The sequence below is a fragment of the Nycticebus coucang genome, chromosome 14, assembly GCF_027406575.1.
Source record: "Nycticebus coucang isolate mNycCou1 chromosome 14, mNycCou1.pri, whole genome shotgun sequence".
Classification (NCBI taxonomy): domain Eukaryota; kingdom Metazoa; phylum Chordata; class Mammalia; order Primates; family Lorisidae; genus Nycticebus; species Nycticebus coucang.
Genome location: NC_069793.1, coordinates 61504314 through 61526226, shown reverse-complemented (window position 1 = coordinate 61526226; position 21913 = coordinate 61504314). Strand labels below are relative to the sequence as shown.

The window sequence follows — 21913 nt, the reverse complement described above, 5'->3', positions numbered from 1 at the left end:
AAAAGAAGTTCTTCCCTCATCTAGGGAAGCTACTGCTTCTTCACATTTAAGAAACCCAAGAAGACTCCTTTCTGATGGGATCCATCAAAATGGTATTCTCCATCATTGTCCTAGTTCTCCTTCGGTCAGGCCATCTGGGTCCTCCTATCCCCTCTGCCACAGGTTAAAATTACCATGACCAGAGGTACTTCTTCAGGGTTTCGCTTCATAGTTCTGAGGCTTAGGAAAACTAGTATATAAACCATGACTCCTCCTGTCTGAGCAGGGTCCAAAAGAAAACTTGCAGAGTCTATTTAATCAAGTCAATTCTCTCTCTTTTTTTCCAGGGATATAGCAATATAGAGGCTACTGAGCCCTAAATAGTGGAATCCCTGCCCCAACATAAGGCAGTTTTCTTATCTCTGTATTCTAACCTATGCCTCCTCCTTCTTTCCTCTGCCATCACTTCACCTTTTTTATAACCAATGTATAATCTGTGAGAATTCCCTTAGGAATTCTTTTACATGGATGATAGATGTTTATTTGACCCATTTCTGATTCAAATTTTGAATGTTTTCCTGTGTGTCTGATCAAAATGAGAGGAGGATGGTTGCTGCAAAAGGTGTCAGTGGTGCTAAACACTGACTTATGTATCCATAGCATACTTAGTGGTGGATAAGAGGGAGAGTAAAAACAGTATATTCCACAGGTCTGGAGCTCTTATAGTTTTAGGTCAACTCACCTCGGTTCTCAGTCAACAAAGAGAGACCCAACTGCCACAAATAAAATACCTGGTGGGTTAGAAGCATCAGATACCACTGTAACATAACTGGGCTTTTGAAGTCATATTTGGTTCCTGTTGTCTTAGTTTCTGACCTTTTAGGATCTAGTTGCTTTTGGCCTTTGTATTTCTTGAAGCTTGAGGACACAAGTTCTTTCATCTTCCACATGTGCGATCATAAGATTATTTCTATTACTAAGGAAACTCCTATAAGATAATTGAAAAATGAATAAAATCTATATAAGCACCTAAGAATAAATCTAACAAAGGATGCTCAAAGCTTTTTTGACAACATTGTTGAACATTATGTTCAACATTGTTGAACATAAAGATTCAATCTGGATAACATGGAGAGATCTTGTCTTTACAAAAAAAAAAAAGAAAGAAAGAAAAAATCTAAAACTTAGCTGGGCACGGTGGTGCATGACTGTAGTCTCAGTTACGCAGAAGGCTTAGATGGGAGAATCACTTAAACCCACAAGTTGGAGGTTGCAGTGAGCTATGGTTGTGCCACTGCACTGCAGCCTGGAAGACAGAGAAAGACTATCTCAAAAGACAAAACAAAAGAGTCTGCTCTACCATGCTGCTGGAAAAAGTAGAGGTCAATATTGTACTCATATCAAATATACAGGGCCTATTTATCCATTCTAGGTCTCATATTCCTTCACATAGTCAGGATACAATAAAACTCAGGTTAAAAACTTCTCTGGAAAACAATTATTGAAGACAATGAATAGGCCATTAAACTTGAAAAAAATATTTCAAAATCTTACTTGCTGTTGCCTTTGAATGAATGCCATGGTTAGACTACATGTGCATCTATAGGCTGAGACTTCAGCATTGTTAAAGAAGCTGCTCACTCCAACACAATAAAATGTTACCTTCTTCAAGTGTTGAAAAAAAAAAAGAAATGGACGAAACAAAAAACAGAAACATGAATACGTGGGGAGAGAAGAAATACATTCTTAATGAGTAAGATTTCTTCTTTTAAATATATAAATTATTCTAAAATTAATCTAAGAATCTATTCATTTCTAATCAAAATTTCAACTGATCATACTGTAGAAATTGATAGGTGATTCCAAAATGCAGATGGTAAAGCAAAGAGACCAGGATTGTCAAAACGATTTGGAATTAGGCAGTGAATTAGAGATACATCCTAACAAAAACAGAGATTTTTCTGTAATGCCATAATAGTTTGAATGGTGTAGTGTTTGTCCATAGAGCAAACATATATGCAAAAAAGAGTAGGAAGTCCAGACACAGACCAACAAGTATAATTTTACCTCTTAGAAGTAACATTGAACACAATTGGGAAATGTTGGATTATTCACCAACTTTTTTTATAAATATGGAAAATAAAATTTGATCCCTACCTTTCAGTATGCATAAAAACATTCAAATAAAGACAAAAATAAGTACGTGTATAGATAAATTGATGGATAGATGATAGATAGATAGATAGATAGATGATTTAAATACAGTAAAATGGAAGTTACCAAAAGGAAAAAGACCATATTTACTACCGACTATAAAGTGATATCTGGAACTTATATAAGCAACTAAGGTTAAATGTCCAGGATTTAAAAGGGCCTCCATAGGGCGGCGCCTTAATACATGTTAGTTAATAAATGTTAGTTAATAAATACTAATATTTATTAAGCGCACATTACTTGATGAATTCTGAGCACTTTTTGTTTTTATTATCTTATTTAATCCTCTCATTATATATGTAAATTAAGTAGATATTAACATTTTCAGTGTTTTAGAATTAAGAAACTGAAGTTCCCAGAGGAAAGAACATATCCTTATTTACATTTCTAATGTAATGGCTCAAAGGAGTAGGGCACCGGCCCCATATACCAGAGGTGGTGGATTCAAACCCAGCCCTGGCCAAAAAACTGCAAAAAAAGAAAAAAAAAGAGCCTCCATAAGTCAGGAAAACAAAGGAGAATTCAATAAGAAATTGAGGAAAGATAGGAATAAGTAATGCACCAAAGTAGAGAACTAATGTTCTCCACTATTGGTCCAAAGTTGCAACAGACATGCATTCATTTTCAATACATAAACGTATATTGAAACATGTACAATAAACATGCATTCATTTTCATGAAAAAAATTAGGAAAATATGAAACAAATGATACACAGATGCCATATTTCACCAATAAATTAGAAAAAATGAAAACAAATTCTGATAATACCAAATGTAGGTGAGGATGTGGAATAATGGCTTATTACCTAGTGGCCATTATAGATTACTACAGCCCATGGAGATCTACTTGGGGTCTCTATCAGAAGTGAAATATGCAATCTAAGTTTTATTTTTTTCAAAATTAGGAAATACATCTAGATATAATATACTTGAAAACTTCTATCTGAAATTTAAAATGTAAATTAGCATTTTTGCTAATAGATGAACAATAAACAAAATAATTAAAAATCAAGATCTGTGCTGACAAGTAAGTAAAAGAGGCATTTTCAGACATTGGCATAGATTTGAAAAGATTCATATTCTGTGTTTTAGAGATACCACTTCTAGAAATCTGCCATAATAAAATAAAAATAAATTAAAAATAAAGATTTCGGATGTAAGCTTCCTGAGACAATAATTTTTTCCTGTCTGATAAAAAATCTGTATCCAGCCCCTAGATCGATGATCAATAAATATGTGCTGAATTAATTCATAAATGAATATTATGTTAATCTCATGATTGCTCATAATGAAAAAACTATAGGCATACAAAATGTCTGGGATGAAAATATCACATAAATCAAGCCATATTCATTTAATAAATATTAATTGACAATTTAAATAATATATAAATGTTTAGGTAACTATGTTCAACAAAATCTTAAATAAAATATTATGTGGAGAAAATTCTCTATGTAAGAGAGTTTAAAAACATATAGTATGGGTGGCACCTGTGGCTCGGTGGGTAGGATGAGCCCCAAATACCGAGGGTGGCAGGTTCGAACCTAGCCCCAGCCAAACTGCAACAAAAAAAAATAGCCAGGCATTGTGATGGGTGCCTGTAGTCCCAGCTACTTGGGAGGCTGAAGCAAGAGAATCACCTAAGCCCAGGAGTTGGAGGTTGCTGTGAGCTGTGATGCCACAGCACTCTACTGAGTACAATAACATGAGACTCTGTCTCTAAAATATATATATATTTATATATATAATGTATATATATAGTACATATTCATAGATAATAAGTTGTTATTTATAATCTTATTTTGTATATGCATTTCCCCATCTTTTGCATTATCCAAATTTTCCAAAGAACGTGTTTGAATTTTATAACTTAATAAATATTTTACAGAGTATAACTGTTGTTTATATCTATGATGATAATGGATCTAGTGATCATGATAATGATAAATACTAATATTTATTAAGTGCACATTACATGATAAAGAGTTCTGAGCACTTTTTATTTTTCTTATTTTATTTAATCCTCTCACTAAATATGTAAGTTAAGTATATATTAACATTTTCAATGTTTTAGAATTAAGAAACTGAAGTTCCCAGAGGAAAGAACATATCCTTAGTTACATTTCTAATATATGTCAGAATTGAGACTCAATATCAGCTTTGTCTGATTTTCATAAACTATTTTGGGGGAGCTGGACCTCCTGTCCAAACATAGCCAATCATTTCAGGGCATGCCATGCTTTTATTGAAGGAAGCCTAATCATTTAGTTTCTCGTGAACTTTAATGTTTCCTTTCCTAGATGATATTATTTTTTCAATTTAGTATAAAAAAGAGACACCAAGAGAAAACAGTGACATAAAATTATAGTAATAACTACTTTTTAACTGACTATTTTAAGAATAGATTTCATAGTAAAAATGAACAGAAGGTACAGAAATTTCTCATATAATAACTATTTTTTTTAATTTTTATTTTATTTATTTATTTTTTTTTTAATTAAATCATAACTGTTTTTAAAAAACATACTATGCCCTGGGTATTTTTCTAGAGGCTTAACTCCTATACTGTAATTCATATTATATTAACAGTAACCTTATGAGATGGGTACTATTAGATGATCCATTGTACAGATAAGTAAACTGAGCCTGAGAGGCAAAAGAGTGCATAATATAATTTAGCGACATCTTAATATTACACCAGGATTTGTGTTGTTCTAATGGTAGTGTTTGTTTTTAACTGTGCTATCCTGATTCAAATAAAAAACAAATACACACAAGAAAGTAAAATCCAGCAAAGCTGCATTATTCCTACTAATTGCAATACCTAGCTATGAATGGTCTGGACCATTCCCCAGCACTGGCTATGCTCCTGCATGCAGTACTCTTTACAAGTAACTCGTAGTTACTTTACAAGTTAACGTTACAAGTTAACTCGCCTCAGAGATCTGTAAGCCTTTGAAGCTATATTGAAGTGTGTTGGTAAAACACATATTTTTTAGGTGATTGGCATTCCCATAATTTTACAATGTCTTGCCTTGTTAACAACTCTGAGCCTTTGTACATTTCCTTCTGTATCTAGGCTGTAAAAGTCAGAGGGAGCAGCCAGTAGTAAAGAAGACCTGCTAAATACTCATATCTCTTGGGAAGCCTGTTTTTGCTCTCTCAGTGAGACTTAGTTTTTCTCGCATTAACCTCCTGCAGAAAACAATGAGTTTCTCAAAGTTTTGTGTCTTATTAATCTTGCCGTCGAAATGTCTGCCCCTAAGCTACAGATCTCAACATATTTGCTGAATGAATAAGAATTAATAACTCTTAAAAGGAGCATTGCAAAGGGAATTTTGTCTGGAAAAGCAGAGGAAAATGGAAAGGAGGCCTGAGTGTCAACAGTAAGTGCTCTTAAAAAGATGGCAACTGTTAGGTAAGAAGAGACTGAAAGACAGTCAGACTCAATGAAATATCTCCCAGTAGTCCCCAGGGGTAACTAAGTTTCTATGGAGGTAACTGGGATACCCAAAGACTACATTCTAGAAGGATGCTAATCACTCCTTAGTGTTTGTCAGGTCTGCATCCATCTTGGAGATTCCTCTGAGAGCTCAAGACCCAAGGGAGAGAGACAGAAGGCTTCATTATGGCCAGAGTAGCCAATGTAGAGTGGCATCTCATCCGGCTGACACAGGAGAGGGAAAAACCCAGACAAAAAGACACCAGTAAGTTGTTGAAAAACCTTTGGTTTGTGAAAAGAGGGAGCCAACACAGTGATCTGTCTAAATCTCTTACAGGGCAGGACTGTAAGCCGGTTTGGTGATAGGGTAGCTTTTGGGAACATGGCCAATTTATGGTTAGGGCTACTGTTTTGTGATGTCTTCCCCAATCTTTTAGGTTGATAAGAGAGACATGGACTTATTAATTGGGCTGTGCTTTGTAGTGGATTAATACAAGGTCATGACAGGGAAGGAATCACATCTCAACAACTCTACCCTAATTGATTAGAGCTCCTGATACTTCTGAACACCTCCTTCCAAGGCCCCATGAAACCCAGTAGTTTCTCTGGATCGGAGGCAGGGTCCATGTGAAAATCTCCCATCACGGAAAGAAGCTAAGGTACAAAGAGGGTCAGTAAGTTTACCAAATCCATGTGGCTGCTTGTCCAAAAACCCAGTCATGAGCTCAAGCCTCCCAATCCTGGGTTTCTTCCTCAGTACTGATAGATCACTTACTGACTTTCTCCCTTCTTAGAATTTACTGTAGACTTGAAGGGAAGAGCTATATCTGGCATATGGTAGATAAATATTCTGGAGAGGTTTAAAAAAAAGGTAACATTGGAAAGCACAAATAGTAACGTGCATCTATTGAAGATAGGTTCTAACTGCACCATATAAATGGCTCTCCAACCTGCAAACACAGTATAATTGTCTCAGTTTTTCAGCTGAGAAAACTGAGATTAATCCAATAATTTCCACAATTATAGAGTTAACAGATTGTAATGCAGATCTGATCTTAGAGCCACCACACTCTGCTGCCTGAGGCAAGTGCACCTGGAGGGCCTCGGCAATAAGTTAGGACAGTCTGTGTCTAGAGGGTGGATTAAGGGACTGAGCATTTGTGGGGGTCTTGAACCAACCCTGGTGGATACTCTGGGATGACTATACTACATAGAGTCCTCACTATATTACAGATATGAGATGAGAAGGCTGGACAGCAAGCTGTGAGGGAGTCCTTGGCCTCCTTGAGGTGCTAAGCCCTTAAGGCTCCTTGATGCCTGGCCCTCCTCTGCTGTGCATGCTCTTCCCTGTGGGCCTCTTGGTATCCAACCATATCATCCACTCCTTTGCATCCCAGCTTTCTCTCTCTCTCTCTCTCCTCTCTCTCTCTCTCTCTCTCTCTCTCTCTCACACACACACACACACACGCACATGGTCCACCCTCTCTCAGCCCTATACTTTCTGTCACTCAGTATACTCTGTGGTCTATTCCTCTGTGTCCTCTTTCCTCGGTGTCTCACTATCACTCCTACCTCCCAAGGCCTCTCAGGAGCACCCAAATTCTTCAAAGGAAACTGGCCCTGTCTGCCAAGACATAAAGATAGCAGAGAGGAGATAGAATTTAATGTTGTATAATGGAATAAAGAGTAGGAACAATAGGGGAAAATTACAAGGAAATTGGTTTGGGGGTTTTAGGAATATTAACAAATATATTTATTATTTATTACATTCCAGCTGTGTCCTAAATTCTGAGCACATAGCATATCTATTAAAACTTATACCCATTCTTTGATAACGAAGTAGCATTAACCAAAATAAGTAAAATAAATTAATGAGAATGCAAAAACCAGTTTTATATCAGATGCTGAGATCAAGGACAGTAAGCCTTGCTTGAGAAGCCTCCTGCTTGCAGGCCTATTAACCTCCAACACATTGTCTGTCACCTTCCCAGGCTGACCAGGCCTCTTCACATGGAGGATGCCCACACAACCAATTGCCAATTTGAGCTTCTCTACATTCCTGCTGACCGGCTTCCCAGGGCTAGAGTGGGCTCACGGGTGGATCTCACTGCCCATTTCTGTAGGATACTTTGTGGCCCTTGTGGGTAATGTCACTATCTTGCATCTGGTGAGAACTGACCCTTCCCTCCACCAGCCCATGTACTACTTCCTGGCCATCCTGGCTGTGACGGACTTGGGCTTGTGCATGTCCACGCTGCCTTCCGTGCTGGGCGTGCTGTGGTTTGATGCCCGGACAGTGCACCTGGTGCCCTGTGTTCTGCAGCAGCACTTCCTCCACTCCTTCTCTTTCATGGAGTCCGCAGTGCTGTTTGCAATGGCTGTGGACCGCTTGGTGGCCATCCGATTCCCACTGCGCTATGCATCTGTGCTCACGGGTCCTCGTGTGGCCTTGGCTGGGGCTGTCCTGGGCATGCGGAGCGCCGCCATCACTGCTACGCCCTCACTGCACCTATTGAAATTTGACTACTGCCATCCTGGGGCTCTCTCGCACGCTTACTGTCTTCACCAGGACATGATCCGCCTGGCCTGCTCTGACACACGTTTCAACAGGCTCTATGGGCTGTGCATCATCATGCTGGCCATGGGCTCAGATGTCCTTTTTATCCTGCTCTCCTACACCATCATCCTCCACACCGTGCTCGCCATCGCCTCTGCAGGAGAGCGGCTCAAGGCCCTCAACACCTGTATCTCCCACATCCTGGCTGTGCTCTGCTTCTATGTGCCTGTGCTAGGCCTGTCCATTGTGCACAGATTCGGCAGCCACACCTCGCCCCTGGTGCACATCCTCATGGGCACTGTCTCTGTGCTCTTCCCGCCCCTGATGAATCCAGTTATCTACAGCATCAAGACCCAGCAGATCCGCAGGGCCATTCTCAAGGTGGTTTCACTGGGGAAGATAAAGTGAGACGCTGGGGACAGATCATAGAAATGCAAAACAAGAAATGAGTTGAAACATCTTTTTAGAGGCTTCTTGCCACAAAATGATTTTGTTTACTTATTTTTCTGTGATCAATTGTATAGCATGCACTGACTATAATGTTAAAGTTGATGTTTATTAGTATCTATATGTATTTATAAATATGCAGTCACTACTATTTTCTTACATAAAAATAATAATTGCTTTTTATATAAATCTTCCCAAGTTCAAAGTAATTTTTATATTTTTTGTTCTGCATGTTAATTAGAATTGTAATTCTATAATAATAACATTAGTGATAATATACTCTTATAACATGGAAGGTAAAATTATCACTTAATATTCTCTGGATTACCTAATGGCTTTACCACCATTCTTCACAATAAAATATGTGTTTATGAATTATTTATTTATCTTTTAGATTCAGGGTTTCAATCTTTTACCCAGGATTGAGTGCAGTCATGTGATTATAGATCATTGCAACCTTGATCTCCTGGATGCAAGTAATGATCTTGCCTCAGCCTCTCTAGTAGCTGGGACTACTGGGACATGCTACAATGTCAGTTAATTTTTCTGTTTTTGCTTGCGATGGTGTCTCCCTACATTGCTCAGGCTGGTCTCAAATCCCTGGCCTTGAACAATCTTACTGACTCAACCTCCCAAAGGGCTAGAATTAGAGGCTTACGCCACAATACCTGGACTTATTTATTTTTAAATTGACAGAAATGTAAATATATTTTCTGTGTTTTGAAGTATATATACATTGTGGAGTGACAAAATCTAGCTAATTAACATATGCATTACTTGGCATAGTTATTTTTTTAATGAGAAGACTTTATATATAATATTTCACTGTTTTTGAAGAATACAATATATTACCTACTATATAGTAACAATATATTCTTAACTATGTTTTAAAATATATATATTAAGCTTGTTTCTTTAACAGAAATTATATATCCTTTGACCAAGATACCCCAATATACTCCAATCCCAACCACTCCAGCCCATTCTACTCTCTAACTGTATGAGATCAACTTTTTTAGCTTCTATATATGAGTGAGATCATTCAGTATTTGTCTCTTTGTGCTTAGCTTATTTTACTCATGAGTATCATTCAGGTTCATGCATGTTGTCACAGAACAGAATTTCCTACTCTTTTATGGTTGACTCATGTTCCTTTGTGTTTGTTTACTACATTTTGTTTATCCTTTTCTCTACTGATCATCACTTAGGTTCGCTGCATATCTTGACTACTGTGAATAGTGCTGCAATATACATGAGAGTCCAGATATTTTTGACATAATGTTTTGTTTTAGAGGGATATATACCCAGTAGTGGGATGGCTGGATCCTATGGCCATTTTATTTTTAATTTTTGAGGAAGCTTTGAATTTACTTTCCATAATGGTTGTAGTAATTCACATTCTCACCAACAGTGTAGTAGGGCTCTTTTCTCTTTACAACCTTGTCAACTTTGTTATATTTTTCCTTGTTGACTACATCCATTCTATCAGGAGTGAGGTGGTGTCACTATGTGGTTTTAATTTTCATTTCCTTGATGACTATGGCTATTGGACATCTTTGCATACCCATGTTGGCCATTTGGATGTCTTCTTTTGAGAAATATCTATTCAGGCCCTTGCCCTTTTCTCAAATCGGGTTATTTGCTTTCTTGCTATTGAGTTGTTTGAGGCCCTACTATGTATTACATATCAGCCCCTTATCGAACATGTTTACATTTTTTTTTCTTATTACATAGGTTGCCTATTCACTTTTCTGATTGTTTCCTTTCCTGTGCTGAAGGTTTTTCATCTTATGCAATCCCATTCATTTATTTTTGGTTTTGTTGTCTGGGAATTTGGGGTCATATCCAAAAAAATATTGCTGACATCAGTGCCCTGGATTTCCTTGTACTGAGGAATATTATATAGCCATAAAAAGAATAAACTCTTGCCATTTGTAACAGCACAGATAGAACTAGAAGATAGTTTGTTATGTGAATAAGCCAAGCACTGAAAGACAAATCTCACATGTTCTCACTCATATGTGGGGGCTAAACATTCAACCAATTAATCTCATGGAGACTGTAAATACAATGATGGTTACCAGTGGCTGAGAAGGGTAGTGGGTAAGAGACACAAAATGGGAATGGTTAATAAGGGCAAAAATATAGATATTTAAATAGAATAAATAATATTTGATAGCATGACAAAGTGTATATGATCAATGATAAGTTAGGGCATGCTTTATTTTATTTCTATTTTTATTTATTTATTTATTTATTTATTTTTGCAGTTTTTGGCCAGGGCCAGGTTTGAACCCACCACCTCTGGTATATGGGGCTGGTGCCCTACTCCTTTGAGCCGCAGATGCCACCCCTATTAGGGCATACTTTAAAAGAACTAAGAGAATGGAATCGAAATGTTTCTAAAACAAAGAAATGAAAAATACTTGAAGTGATATATGCCCCCATTACCCTGATTTGATTAATACATATCGTATGCCTTTATCAAAATAACACCTTGTGTGTGCCCTATAAACATATACATTTGCCCATAATAATTAAAAATTAAAAATAATAAGAACATTTGTCATGCTTTCAATGAAGAAAAATTAAAAATACCATAGTTTAATTTCAAACTATTTATATTAGATTAATATTACTACCTAAATATAATAGTTGCAGCATAAAGAATTCTGTAAATTTTCCCACAAATACATAAATAATAAAATTGAACAAAAGTATTTCAAGGATCAAACATTGGCCAAAATCAAACAACAAACTTAAGGGGAATATATTCATGTTAAACTTTTAGTAAGATCAGTGAGAATCTGTGACATTCCTGCCTAGAGCTGCTTCCGTGTTCCCACCCCAAGTGTGGTTGCAAAGAACTGCAGTTTTACTAGATGGGACTTGGACTTCTTATTGTCTGAGAGAGCAAATATGATTTAGGGTGGAAGGTAATAGATGAAGCATCATTCTCTGTTAAAAATAACAAAATTGACAATACTGATAAATTAACAGGAAAACTCATAAATTTGGTAGTTTGAAATTGTGTTCCAGGTTTAGGCAAGCAGCAAACAAGGCAGATGTGGCAGAGAGCCCCAAGGACTGACCGAGTCCAGTAAAGGCTACTTTCCACACCTCCATGATTGCCTGGGAAATGATAAGCATGTACAAGGAAGAATCAAAGAGGCTGAACAAAAATAAAAGTCAAAGCAGATTTGAAAACTAGCTGATCTCTGAATGCAATCTCCAACCCACACACAGAACCACTGGCAAAGTACTGAAGCCTTACTAAGTCAAAGTGTTTGAGCGCAACTATGCCAACGTACATTGATCATCACTGAAATATGCAGACACAAGGATGACATCTTAGAAAAATATACTGACAGTAAATGTAAGAATTTAAAAAATCTAAGCAGAGAGATCAATAGCCATCTCCATCACAAAGAAGACAAACTTTCTAAATTTTAAGTTCAGACAAGTTATTTAAAATACATAAATAAATAATAGCTGCACTCCAGAAAAATAAAATAAAATTCAGAAGTACCACAACGTAGTATTTAAAATGTCCAACTTACAACAAAAGAATTATAAGACATGCAAAAAGCATGAATGTGTTTAAGCCACACTGAGAAAAACATCAAAAATGAATTGATGTGATGTGAGCCAAGAACAGCATAATTCAATAGTGTGAACTGGTATAATTTTTAATGTCAAAGTACAATTAATGCAATGTCAATAAACTAATAGTTTATGATTTTGTCTACTGTGAGAGTGGGTTAGATGATTTTTAATTTGCTTTTCTTCTCTAAGACTATGCCTCCCATTCAGACATTTAAGACAGAATGCTAAATATAGTGAGAATTAAAGAAGAAAATGCCTTTAAAGCACATGATAACTTAATGGCAGTTGCAAATATTTCTAAGAACTTCTATAATTTACATAAATAAACACTGTCAAGTCTCAAGAAACTACCATGGTTCCCTCATCGAGGCCCCTTGTGATGATTGGAAAGCAGCCAGAGAAACAAAATATATTAAAATAACTTGCTATTATGAAATGTGTTTGCTTCCTCTCCTAATTGGGTCTTTCATCCAAGACACATTTATCCTCTCCTGATTTCCCTTTACAAAACGCAGCTTCTAATTCTCAGTTTCAAAAATTTTTATGTTTATATAAAGTAGAAGGGTGGACCCAGAATAGAACTTTGATCTACAGCTGGAACCTAATAAGTGCTCTGCACTTTACAAGTTGCTATGAAGCAGAGATCATTTAATCACATTTAGTTTCAGGGAAAATAGAATCAAATTCTTCTCAGGGTACAAGTTCAGGTAGTTGTGGCAGAGAAACAGGAAACCTTATCTCTAAATGTTATTAGAAGATCATGTGATGAGTATTCACGTAATTTTGCCAAGTGATTTTCTCATTCCAGTGTGGTTGCTTACCCATAACCTTCTCTATATTTAAGAAACAAGGAATTATAAATGACACCAAGTTTGTAAAGCCAATGGATAGAATGAGTCCCCTAAAGAAATTCAGATTGTTAATGTTGGAAGAACACGTGGGCATTTCCCTTGGAAATTGGACTGGGTCAGGAATCCCACTCATCAGCCTTTGAAGTATAACATGATTGCGAGCCCTGTTGTGTTTTTATGGCTAGCTTTATCATTATTTGATAAAAATTCAAAACATAAGAGCAATGGAGCAGCTGAAAATGCAACTCTGGCCTGGAAAACTCCCAGATCTAGACACAGGGGGCGCTGCCTCAGGGGAAGCTGGAGAGGTGAGCATTTATGAAGAGTGTGTTTAGGACTACGTCTCAGGTTGATGGCTGTGGGGCCACTAGCAGAGTCAGTGCCTGGTCCAAAACAAAGTGTCAGTGGTAGGTCTCAAGGCCAAGGGCCAGAGGAAGAAGAGAGCTAGAGAAGGCCAGGGCTAATTGTAAAGATAACTGTGGGAATGGGATTCCACTTGTGATGAAGTATCAATAACATTCTGAGTACCTACTGTTTTCTTAGGATTTACAACTAAGTTTTATCATTAAATGTTCTTTTGCTGCCCTACAATGAAAATAAAATTATCTCTATTTCAGAGAAGAGGGTTCAGAGACCATTCATATGTTTACAACTAAAAAATGAAATTAGAGAAGGAAAATAGCAAACTCAGGTACATCAAGTGCCATGGGTGATTCAGGAAAAGTCAATGCAGAGGACAGCCTGACCCGCGTTCTGAGTTAGAACAGCACGATGAGCCAGGATCCTGCTTCCTGGGAAACCCATACAACAAAGAAAATGCAGGCAGAGAGATAAAAGCCTAAATCAGAATCACAGAGAGAACCTGACATCTAGGGGATGCCAAATCTGAATGTGGTGATATAACTGAGCCATGTCCATGAGTCACTAGCATAAGAAAAATAGACTATTAGCAAAATTTACAAATTCACAGAACTTCACACTGTAACATTTTCAGCATAAGATAATTTCTCCCTACATCCACAGGACACAAGAATGGCCCTAACCAATAAAGGGTAAATTATTAAAATGAATAGGAGACAAATAGAGTGTTTAAGAAGGATATGTAAAGATATTTACATATATATTATACAAATATGTGTGTTTAGAGTAATATAATGCATGAATATACAGGAAAAGGCATAAATGCACACACATTCATTTGGTACATGTGTAGGTGGGAAGATACACATGCTCATAGATTCACATGAACTTGCAAATGAAATTCAACATAAAGAATCATGGATGATTATGCACATACTTGCATTCACACACATGTATACACATGGGTTCACGTGTACATTTACATGAACATACACACTTGTATATGTACATAAAATCATCTCACACAGACAAATACACAACCTATGACATATACACAGAAACACACACACAGAAAACTCTATATTTTCTCAGAATTTGCTTTACGATTCCCCAGAGAGCACCTTTGTTCTTGGCCTAATTATTCCTGTAGTCCCAGAAGTAGCACATTCTTCTAAGGTTGTTTTGCCTGAGTTTCCCAGGAGATTGACCAGCAAAACTAGAGATGAAGGACTGGTTATGACATCATAATAAATCCAAAAACCTGTCAGCTCCCTCTTCTGCTTCCAGCTAGCAAGCTGAGGACAAGGCCTGAGCCCAGCTACACTGAAGAGCATGTGGACTTTCATAGAGAAGGGGTCACCCTAGAAGCCCAGGCTACAGGGCATCAAGAGGCTGGAAAATCTGTTCTGGTGAGCTGAACCTGCCTGAGGTTTTTGTTCTGAGATGCAGCTCATTTCTAGGACACATTTTATTTTCCCTTTGCTTGTGTTTTAAAATACTCCTTCTCCTTTGAGGATGCACACTTTTGTGGGGCAGAAAGTCTCATGGTGGCAGAAGAACACTTGTCTGTCTTATCCAGCTCTTTGCTCTTAATTTAGGAAAACTGGGAAAGGAAAGCCTCCATTTTGTCCCCACATTCACTTTGTTTTCCAATACGATACGAGATTCTGTTTTTAAACCTATCTTCTTTCTTTAGGGTTGTTTATCTTCCTCTTCTCAGGCTCCCATAGCAATAGGCATTGTCCCTTACATCCCACGCAGCCAGCAATGTAACTTTGAAGACCTGCTCCACATCACCAATACTTGTCACTCCTCCCTCATTTCTCTCTCAGCTGCACCTCCCCTCAGTGTCACTCCCCTTCCCCCATCTTCTATCATTGCTTGCTCTTGTTCAGACTTTCTTTCCCTCCAAATTTGAACTTCATCTTTTTCCATAGAGCTCTGTGACTTTGGCAAGGCATTTAAAATGCCAGTGTCTTACTCCTCACTCGTTCACATTGTAAAATGGGTGTGATTAGGTCCTTTGGAGGATTTTTGAGGAACAAGATAGCATATAGTATCTACAATGATGACCTATGCAAAGCACTCTTGTGTAGTGCCTGGTACATCATACTAAATCAATACATTTTATTCCCTTCTCTTCATCCCCTCTTCCATACCAAATAACAGGCTTTAACCTCTCCTTATATTTCCCCCTCTACCTGAACACCTCACCTATTAACATTGCTCTTTGACTCTGTACAATAACAGCTCTTCACGTATGATGAAGTAAAAATAAATTAAATTATTTTTCTTTCCTCAAAGAGGCCCTTATTTGATAAAAATAAAGTCTTACTTTCACCAAACTCACCGTTTAGACTAGTATCCCTGTGTTAGTGTTCACTTTCCTTCCTGAAGCCCTCCTTCTTCTTTTTCCTTCCCCTATATTTAGCCCGGTGATGTGGTGAAAATATTGTTTCTAGGTTTTCTCTGGAAGAGGCTTGCAAACCACTAGGAGAAAGTCAGATTAATAACTAAGTTGTAGGCCTGATGCAGTGGCGCATGCCTGTAATCCTAGCACTCTGGTAGGCCGAAGTGGGAGGATCCTTTGAGCTCCAGGAGTTCTAGACCACTCTGAGCAAGAGTGAGACTGTCTCTACTAAAAGTAGCAAATTTAGCTGGGCATTGTGGCAGGTGCTTGGAGTCTCAGCTACTTTGAAGGTTGAGGCAGAAGGATCTCTAGATCCCAAGAGTTTGAGGTTTCTGTGAATGAGGTTGATGCCATGGCACTCAAGCTTGGGCAACAGAATGGAACTCTGGCTCAGAACAAAACAAAACAAAGCAAAGTTGCAATGTAGAGAACCACATACTGTGGGAAGCTGCTATAGTGATGGAATGCAGGAGTGAGGAAAGAAGACATCACAAAAGAGTTGACATCTGAGTTGGATCTTCTAAAGCAAGGAAGAAGGTTGCACTAAATGCCAGAGTGGTAAAGAAAGTTATAGAAAAGACCAGAAAAGGAGAGAAAAGGAAAACATAGAAAAGCAAATTATATAGCAACCCACCCACCCCCACCACCCAAAAAAGTAACTAGAGAAATAAACAAATAAATACAAATGGTAATATCCAAAAAAGAAAAGGAAAAGAAAAATAATCCTATGTCAGGATTTATACAGGAGTTAAGCCAAGGTGTTAAATCTCCTCAGTGAAGTTTCCTAGGTATTAAGAAATATATAGGTTTGCTGGGTGCAGGGGCTCACACCTGTAATCATTGACGCTCTGGAGGCTGAGGTAGGTTGATTGCCTGAGCAAGAGAGAGACCCTGTCTCTAAAACTAGCAGGGCATGGGTGGCACCTGTGGCTCAGAGGAGTAGGGCGCCAGCCCCATATGCTGGAGGTGGTGGGTTCAAACCCAACAAACACTGCAAACACTGCAGTCGGCCAAACACTGCAAAAAAAAAAAAAAAAACTAGTAGGCCATTGTGGCTGGTGCCTATAGTCCCAGCTACTCAGGACCCGGAGGCAAGAGGATCTTTTGAGCCCAAGAATTTGAGGTTGCTGTGAGCTATGACACTGCAGACCTCCACCAGGGGTAAGAAAGTGAGACTCTGTCTTAAAAAAAAAAAAAGAAAAGAAGAGAAATATGTGATTCAGAGAGGATATATGTATGTGATAGAATTTTTCTTTCATCTTAAACAGTGGCATAGGAGAACAAGAATCACAGTTCTTCTTCTTAATTCAAATTAATGGACCTTGTTCAGACGCCACTAGCTTCCCATCAACCAGACCATCTTGAAGTTCCAGGAGATATGTATTTTAAAATCAATTTTACTCACTTTTTAAATTTTTTAAAGTATACAATAAGTACATAATAATTATATACCTTTGTAAGGTACAATTGATGTTTTATACAAGCCTTATTCATTTTTTACTGATGTCCTTAAAAACAACGTAACAGCAAACATGCAAGAAAGATGACAAACCTAAGTTTGGGCTGATTTCCAGACTATTCTCCATAACCCCTGTCATGGGCAGGCATACAGTCTCTCAAATACTTATCTGCTTCCTTTTCCATGGCAGATGACACTGAGGAGTAAGAAGACAGTTATACATAGTTACTAGTTTTTCATGCAGATGTTTTTGTTATTAATTCATGCTCAGAAGAGCTCATGGAAAATAGCGGAACTTTTAATATACATTAAAACAAATGTCTCGCCTTCAGGAAGAGGGGTTAAATTATATCTTAGAGACATTCTAGATCATTGATGATCTTAGTATAATAAGGCTGCATTAAAGACATAAAATTGAAATGTTCAATCTAGATCATTTTAAACAACTAAAAAATTTCTTAATTTCAAAAATTGAGTATTATCTGCAAGTATAGAGAGAAAAGGGCCTAAACTAAGGGGAAAAAAATGCTTGCATGAAAATTAAATGTGTGACTTATATTCTTGATATCATTAGTATCATTATTTCTACCAACAGTAATTGTATTTATTGAAAGTATGTTGTCTGTTAACTGCTCTATATATGTTGACTCATTTAAGCTTCAAGCAAACATATAGGTCTAGATATTATAAGTATACCTGCTTTCCAGAGAAGTGATGAACCAGAAAGAAAGTGACTGAGCCAATATGATGCACTAATCTACAGTCTTACCTCTTTAACACACTGCTCTGAAATCTCAAAATTAAAGACTGCAATCTGGAACTGATAAATAAGGTATACACATAAAAATAACCTGTGCATTGTAATCAATCAAAGGAAATTTCTGAAAATATATCAAAATATCAAAAGTATAAACAGGCAGTAAATTACTTAGGCTGCTAATATACTGAATTGGGGTACAGGAGATTAGAGTTGCGAGGGAGTATATTCTTCCTAATATTAATTAGAAAATAGACAAGACTCGACTCTGTCAGAGTGGATGTCAGGCTAGAACTCCCTTACGTCATCACAAAAGTTGCTATCTCATTGAGAAGTCACTGGTCTATCCTGAAGATTTAACGACCAATATTACTTTCTTGTAACTGATGATTATGGCACAGTTTATAATTTTTTTGTACACAGCATTATATTCACTCCCTTAATTTTTATTATAGATAAGATTCAGCACATGCTACAGATTTAAAGAGTCAAATTTAAGATTAGCCCACTAACTTTACCTAATGAATGCAAACAGTGTAACCTAATTATTTTTGCCATCAATTAACCTGAAAAAAAAAATTCAAAAAAAAAGATTAGCTCTCTAGAAAGTAGAAAAGAGAGGTTAAAGTCATGACTAAGGATTCAACTCTCTCCCACTGTTCAGTACCTCCAGCTTCCTCAGCTCCAATACATTTCCTTCAGTAATGCCTTTTTAATTATTTCCAGCAGTGAGTCAAATCCCTTTTCTTTACTTAATGAGATTATTTGCTTTTCTAATTCTCTTTCTAACACAGATATTTTTATTGTGGGGGGTCTCCTCACAGATACACCTTGGCAGGTGGAGGGAAGTCTGTTCCCCTCTCCTTGACAGATGTACTTCTCTTGGATAATGTAAGGACAAGCAGTTTGCCCTCCCAGGCAGGGTTTCAGAAGGCATCAGCCCTTCTGCCATCAAAGCGACATTATTAATCAAAATTTAGGGATCATAATTTATTAAAAATGCTATCATCTCTGCAGTTTCAGAAACACAGTTTGAAGACTTCACACCCCTTCCTACCATCTCATACACACAAGTAAATATTCACTAAGCCTGCTCCAGTATGTGAACAGGCAATGGCAGAGGAATTTTTCAACAGGCAGAACAGGTGTTTCGTCTTTCCTTTAACAGAAACGCCAGTGGGCAAAATACTTCTTTCCATTAACCTTTGTAACATAGACTCTTTTCTACTTTTTTCTCCCTCCTATGTATAAAAAACAAGTGCTGATTGCAAGAGATTGTGATATGAACATGGAGAATTGAACCTATTTTAGAGATGTTTAATCCTGGTAAAGCCAGATATTTCTTTCCCCCAGTGAAGAGCAGTCTTAGACATTGGAGTGGCAGGATGGGCATTTAGAGACTATCTCCTGGGCAATTCTATACTAACTTTGAGGAATGTTACTCTTATCTCCGTCCCCATTAGCCAGTGAACATTCAAGGTGCTTTATCAGAAATGTTTAGAATGTCCGATAGATAACAGCCTTCCGTATATTGATGTCTTTCCAATCATGTCTTCTTCAAACTATTCAATACCATTTCTTGCTACAGAAATGAGAAACTCTAGCCGGGCGTTGTGGCGGGCGCCTGTAGTCCCAGCTACTCGGGAGGCTGAGGCAAGAGAATGGCTTAAGCCCAGGAGTTGGAGGTTGCTGTGAGCTGAGTGAGGCCACGGCACTCTACCAAGGGCCATAAAGTGAGACTCTGTCTCTACAAAAAAAAAAAAAAAAAAAAAAAAAAAAAAAAAAGAAGACAGAAATGAGAAACTCTAAAATCATATCATTTATATACACTGTGGGGATTAGTTTGAAATATGAATAATGAATATTATTATTATCTTGTCCTAGATATCGATCTTTAAGTCATAACTCCACATTTTTATATTGTATTAAAGACCAAATTAAACTGGTATATAGAAGTGGAGGAAGGAAACGAGTTGGTAAGTAATACAAGGCAGAGAATTTGCACATCCTTCTCAATCTATAATCTATCAACTTTTACATGTCTTACCCCAGGTTAAATTCTAGGTACATGCCTAGGCCAAGATCCTCAGACTCCAGACACAAGAAAATGTTCAACAACAGTCAATTCACCCCAAAATATTTTTTTCTGACTGGTCTTCCTGGTCTGGAAGCACTCTACCCCTGGCTTATCTTTCCATTTTGCTTCACGTATCTTGTGGCCTTCATGGGCAACAGCCTCATCCTGGCTGTGATCAAGAAAAACACTTCTCTGCACCAGCCGATGTACCTGTTCCTTGCTATGCTGGCCTTTGCAGAGCTTGGTGTCTCTGCCTCTACACTGCCCACTGTGCTGGGCATCTTCCTTTTTGGTGCCAAGAAGATCTATTTTGAAGCCTGCCTTTTGCAGATGTTCTCCATACGTTCATTTTCCATCATGGAGTCAGGAGTTCTGCTGGCCATGTCAGTGGACCGCTTTGTAGCCATCTACAATCCACTCCAGTACACTGCCATCCTGACGCTGCCCCGCATTGCTGGTACAGGGGCCGCACTTGGGCTGAAGAGCGTGATGCTCATGCTGCCACTGCCCTTTCTCCTGCAGCGCTTGCCTTTCTGTGGCCGTAACACCCTCTCCCACTCCTACTGTCTGCACTCAGATCTGATCCAGTTGCCCTGCAGGGACACTCGCCCTAACAGCATTCTGGGGCTCTGCATCGTCACTTCCACTTTCGGGTTGGACTCCCTGCTCATCGTGGTCTCCTATGTGCTGATTCTCTACACGGTGCTGGGCATTGCCTCTGGCGAGGGGAGGAGGAAGGCCCTCAACACATGTATGTCTCACATCTGTGCGGTCCTCGTTTACTACGTGCCCATGATCAGCGTGGCGCTGGTACACCGCTTCATGAAGGACGCAGCACCTGCTGTCCGCCTCCTCCTGGCCAATGTCTATCTTCTGGTGCCACCTGTGCTCAATCCCATCATCTACAGTGTGAAGACCACGCAGATTCGCCAGGCATTGATCCAACTCTTTCTTCAGAGAAAATATTAATGACCCTAGGGAAAACGATATAGTGTCCCTCAAACTGGTCAGTTTCATCACCAAAGGCTGGCTGGAGAGAGAGGGAGTACTCAGACCAAAGTCGGAAAGTGTGAAAATGCCAGGTGTGGATTAGCGCGTAAGGAACACACATTTTCATACAGTATAGGTTGCAATCCAATTTAATATAATATTTTTGTATACATTCTTTTCACTGCAGAAATTCCAGTCTTTACCACTGTTCTAGATTAAATATTGTGGTGTTTGTTAATAGGCATAGTGACGTGAATAAGAATTTTCACTTTAGCAATGCTTAAAACGGAGTTTTTGTAAAAAGTGACTGATCATAGACAGGTAAGTAGTTCAGTGAACTAAGATTTATCCATACTATGGAATATTCTGTAGGAATAAACAAACAAACAATAACACAAGGTAAGACACAGATTGATAGGTGTCCAGAGCTTAAGCAAGAAATAGCAAATTAGTCAATTATCTGTACAAATTGTATATACATTTAAATAAATCTTAATACTAAATATAAAAACATTTAGGCACATAAAAACCAATTTGTTTAATGTGCAAAAACACACTAAATTAAAAACAGTAGTGGCTCTTTAGGAAGATTCTGTGATGGTGAAGAAAGAAGCAAAAGAAATTCTCACTTTACCCATATTATTTAAAAATTTTCAAAAAATTTATTCAATACTTGTTTTGCTGTTGAAAATTTTATATTAACACCAATATTATGTATTAAAAAATAATTATATTTACATTTTAGAAAAGGAAAAGACTGTAAT

General features: G+C 37.8%; 2 protein-coding genes across 2 annotated transcripts; both read left to right on the top strand.

Moving 5' to 3' along the window:
- Positions 1-7652: 7652 nt before the first annotated feature.
- On the top strand, positions 7653-8600 carry LOC128564448 (olfactory receptor 51L1-like). Its single transcript, XM_053559924.1, has one exon. The coding sequence runs from the start codon at positions 7653-7655 to the stop codon at positions 8598-8600; it is 948 nt and encodes a 315-aa protein (XP_053415899.1).
- An 11589-nt stretch (positions 8601-20189) lies between these two features.
- LOC128564623 (olfactory receptor 51I2-like) lies at positions 20190-21128 on the top strand. The gene has a single exon (XM_053560110.1). It carries the CDS (start codon positions 20190-20192, stop codon positions 21126-21128), a length of 939 nt encoding a protein of 312 aa, XP_053416085.1.
- The last annotated feature ends 785 nt before the right edge of the window (positions 21129-21913 follow it).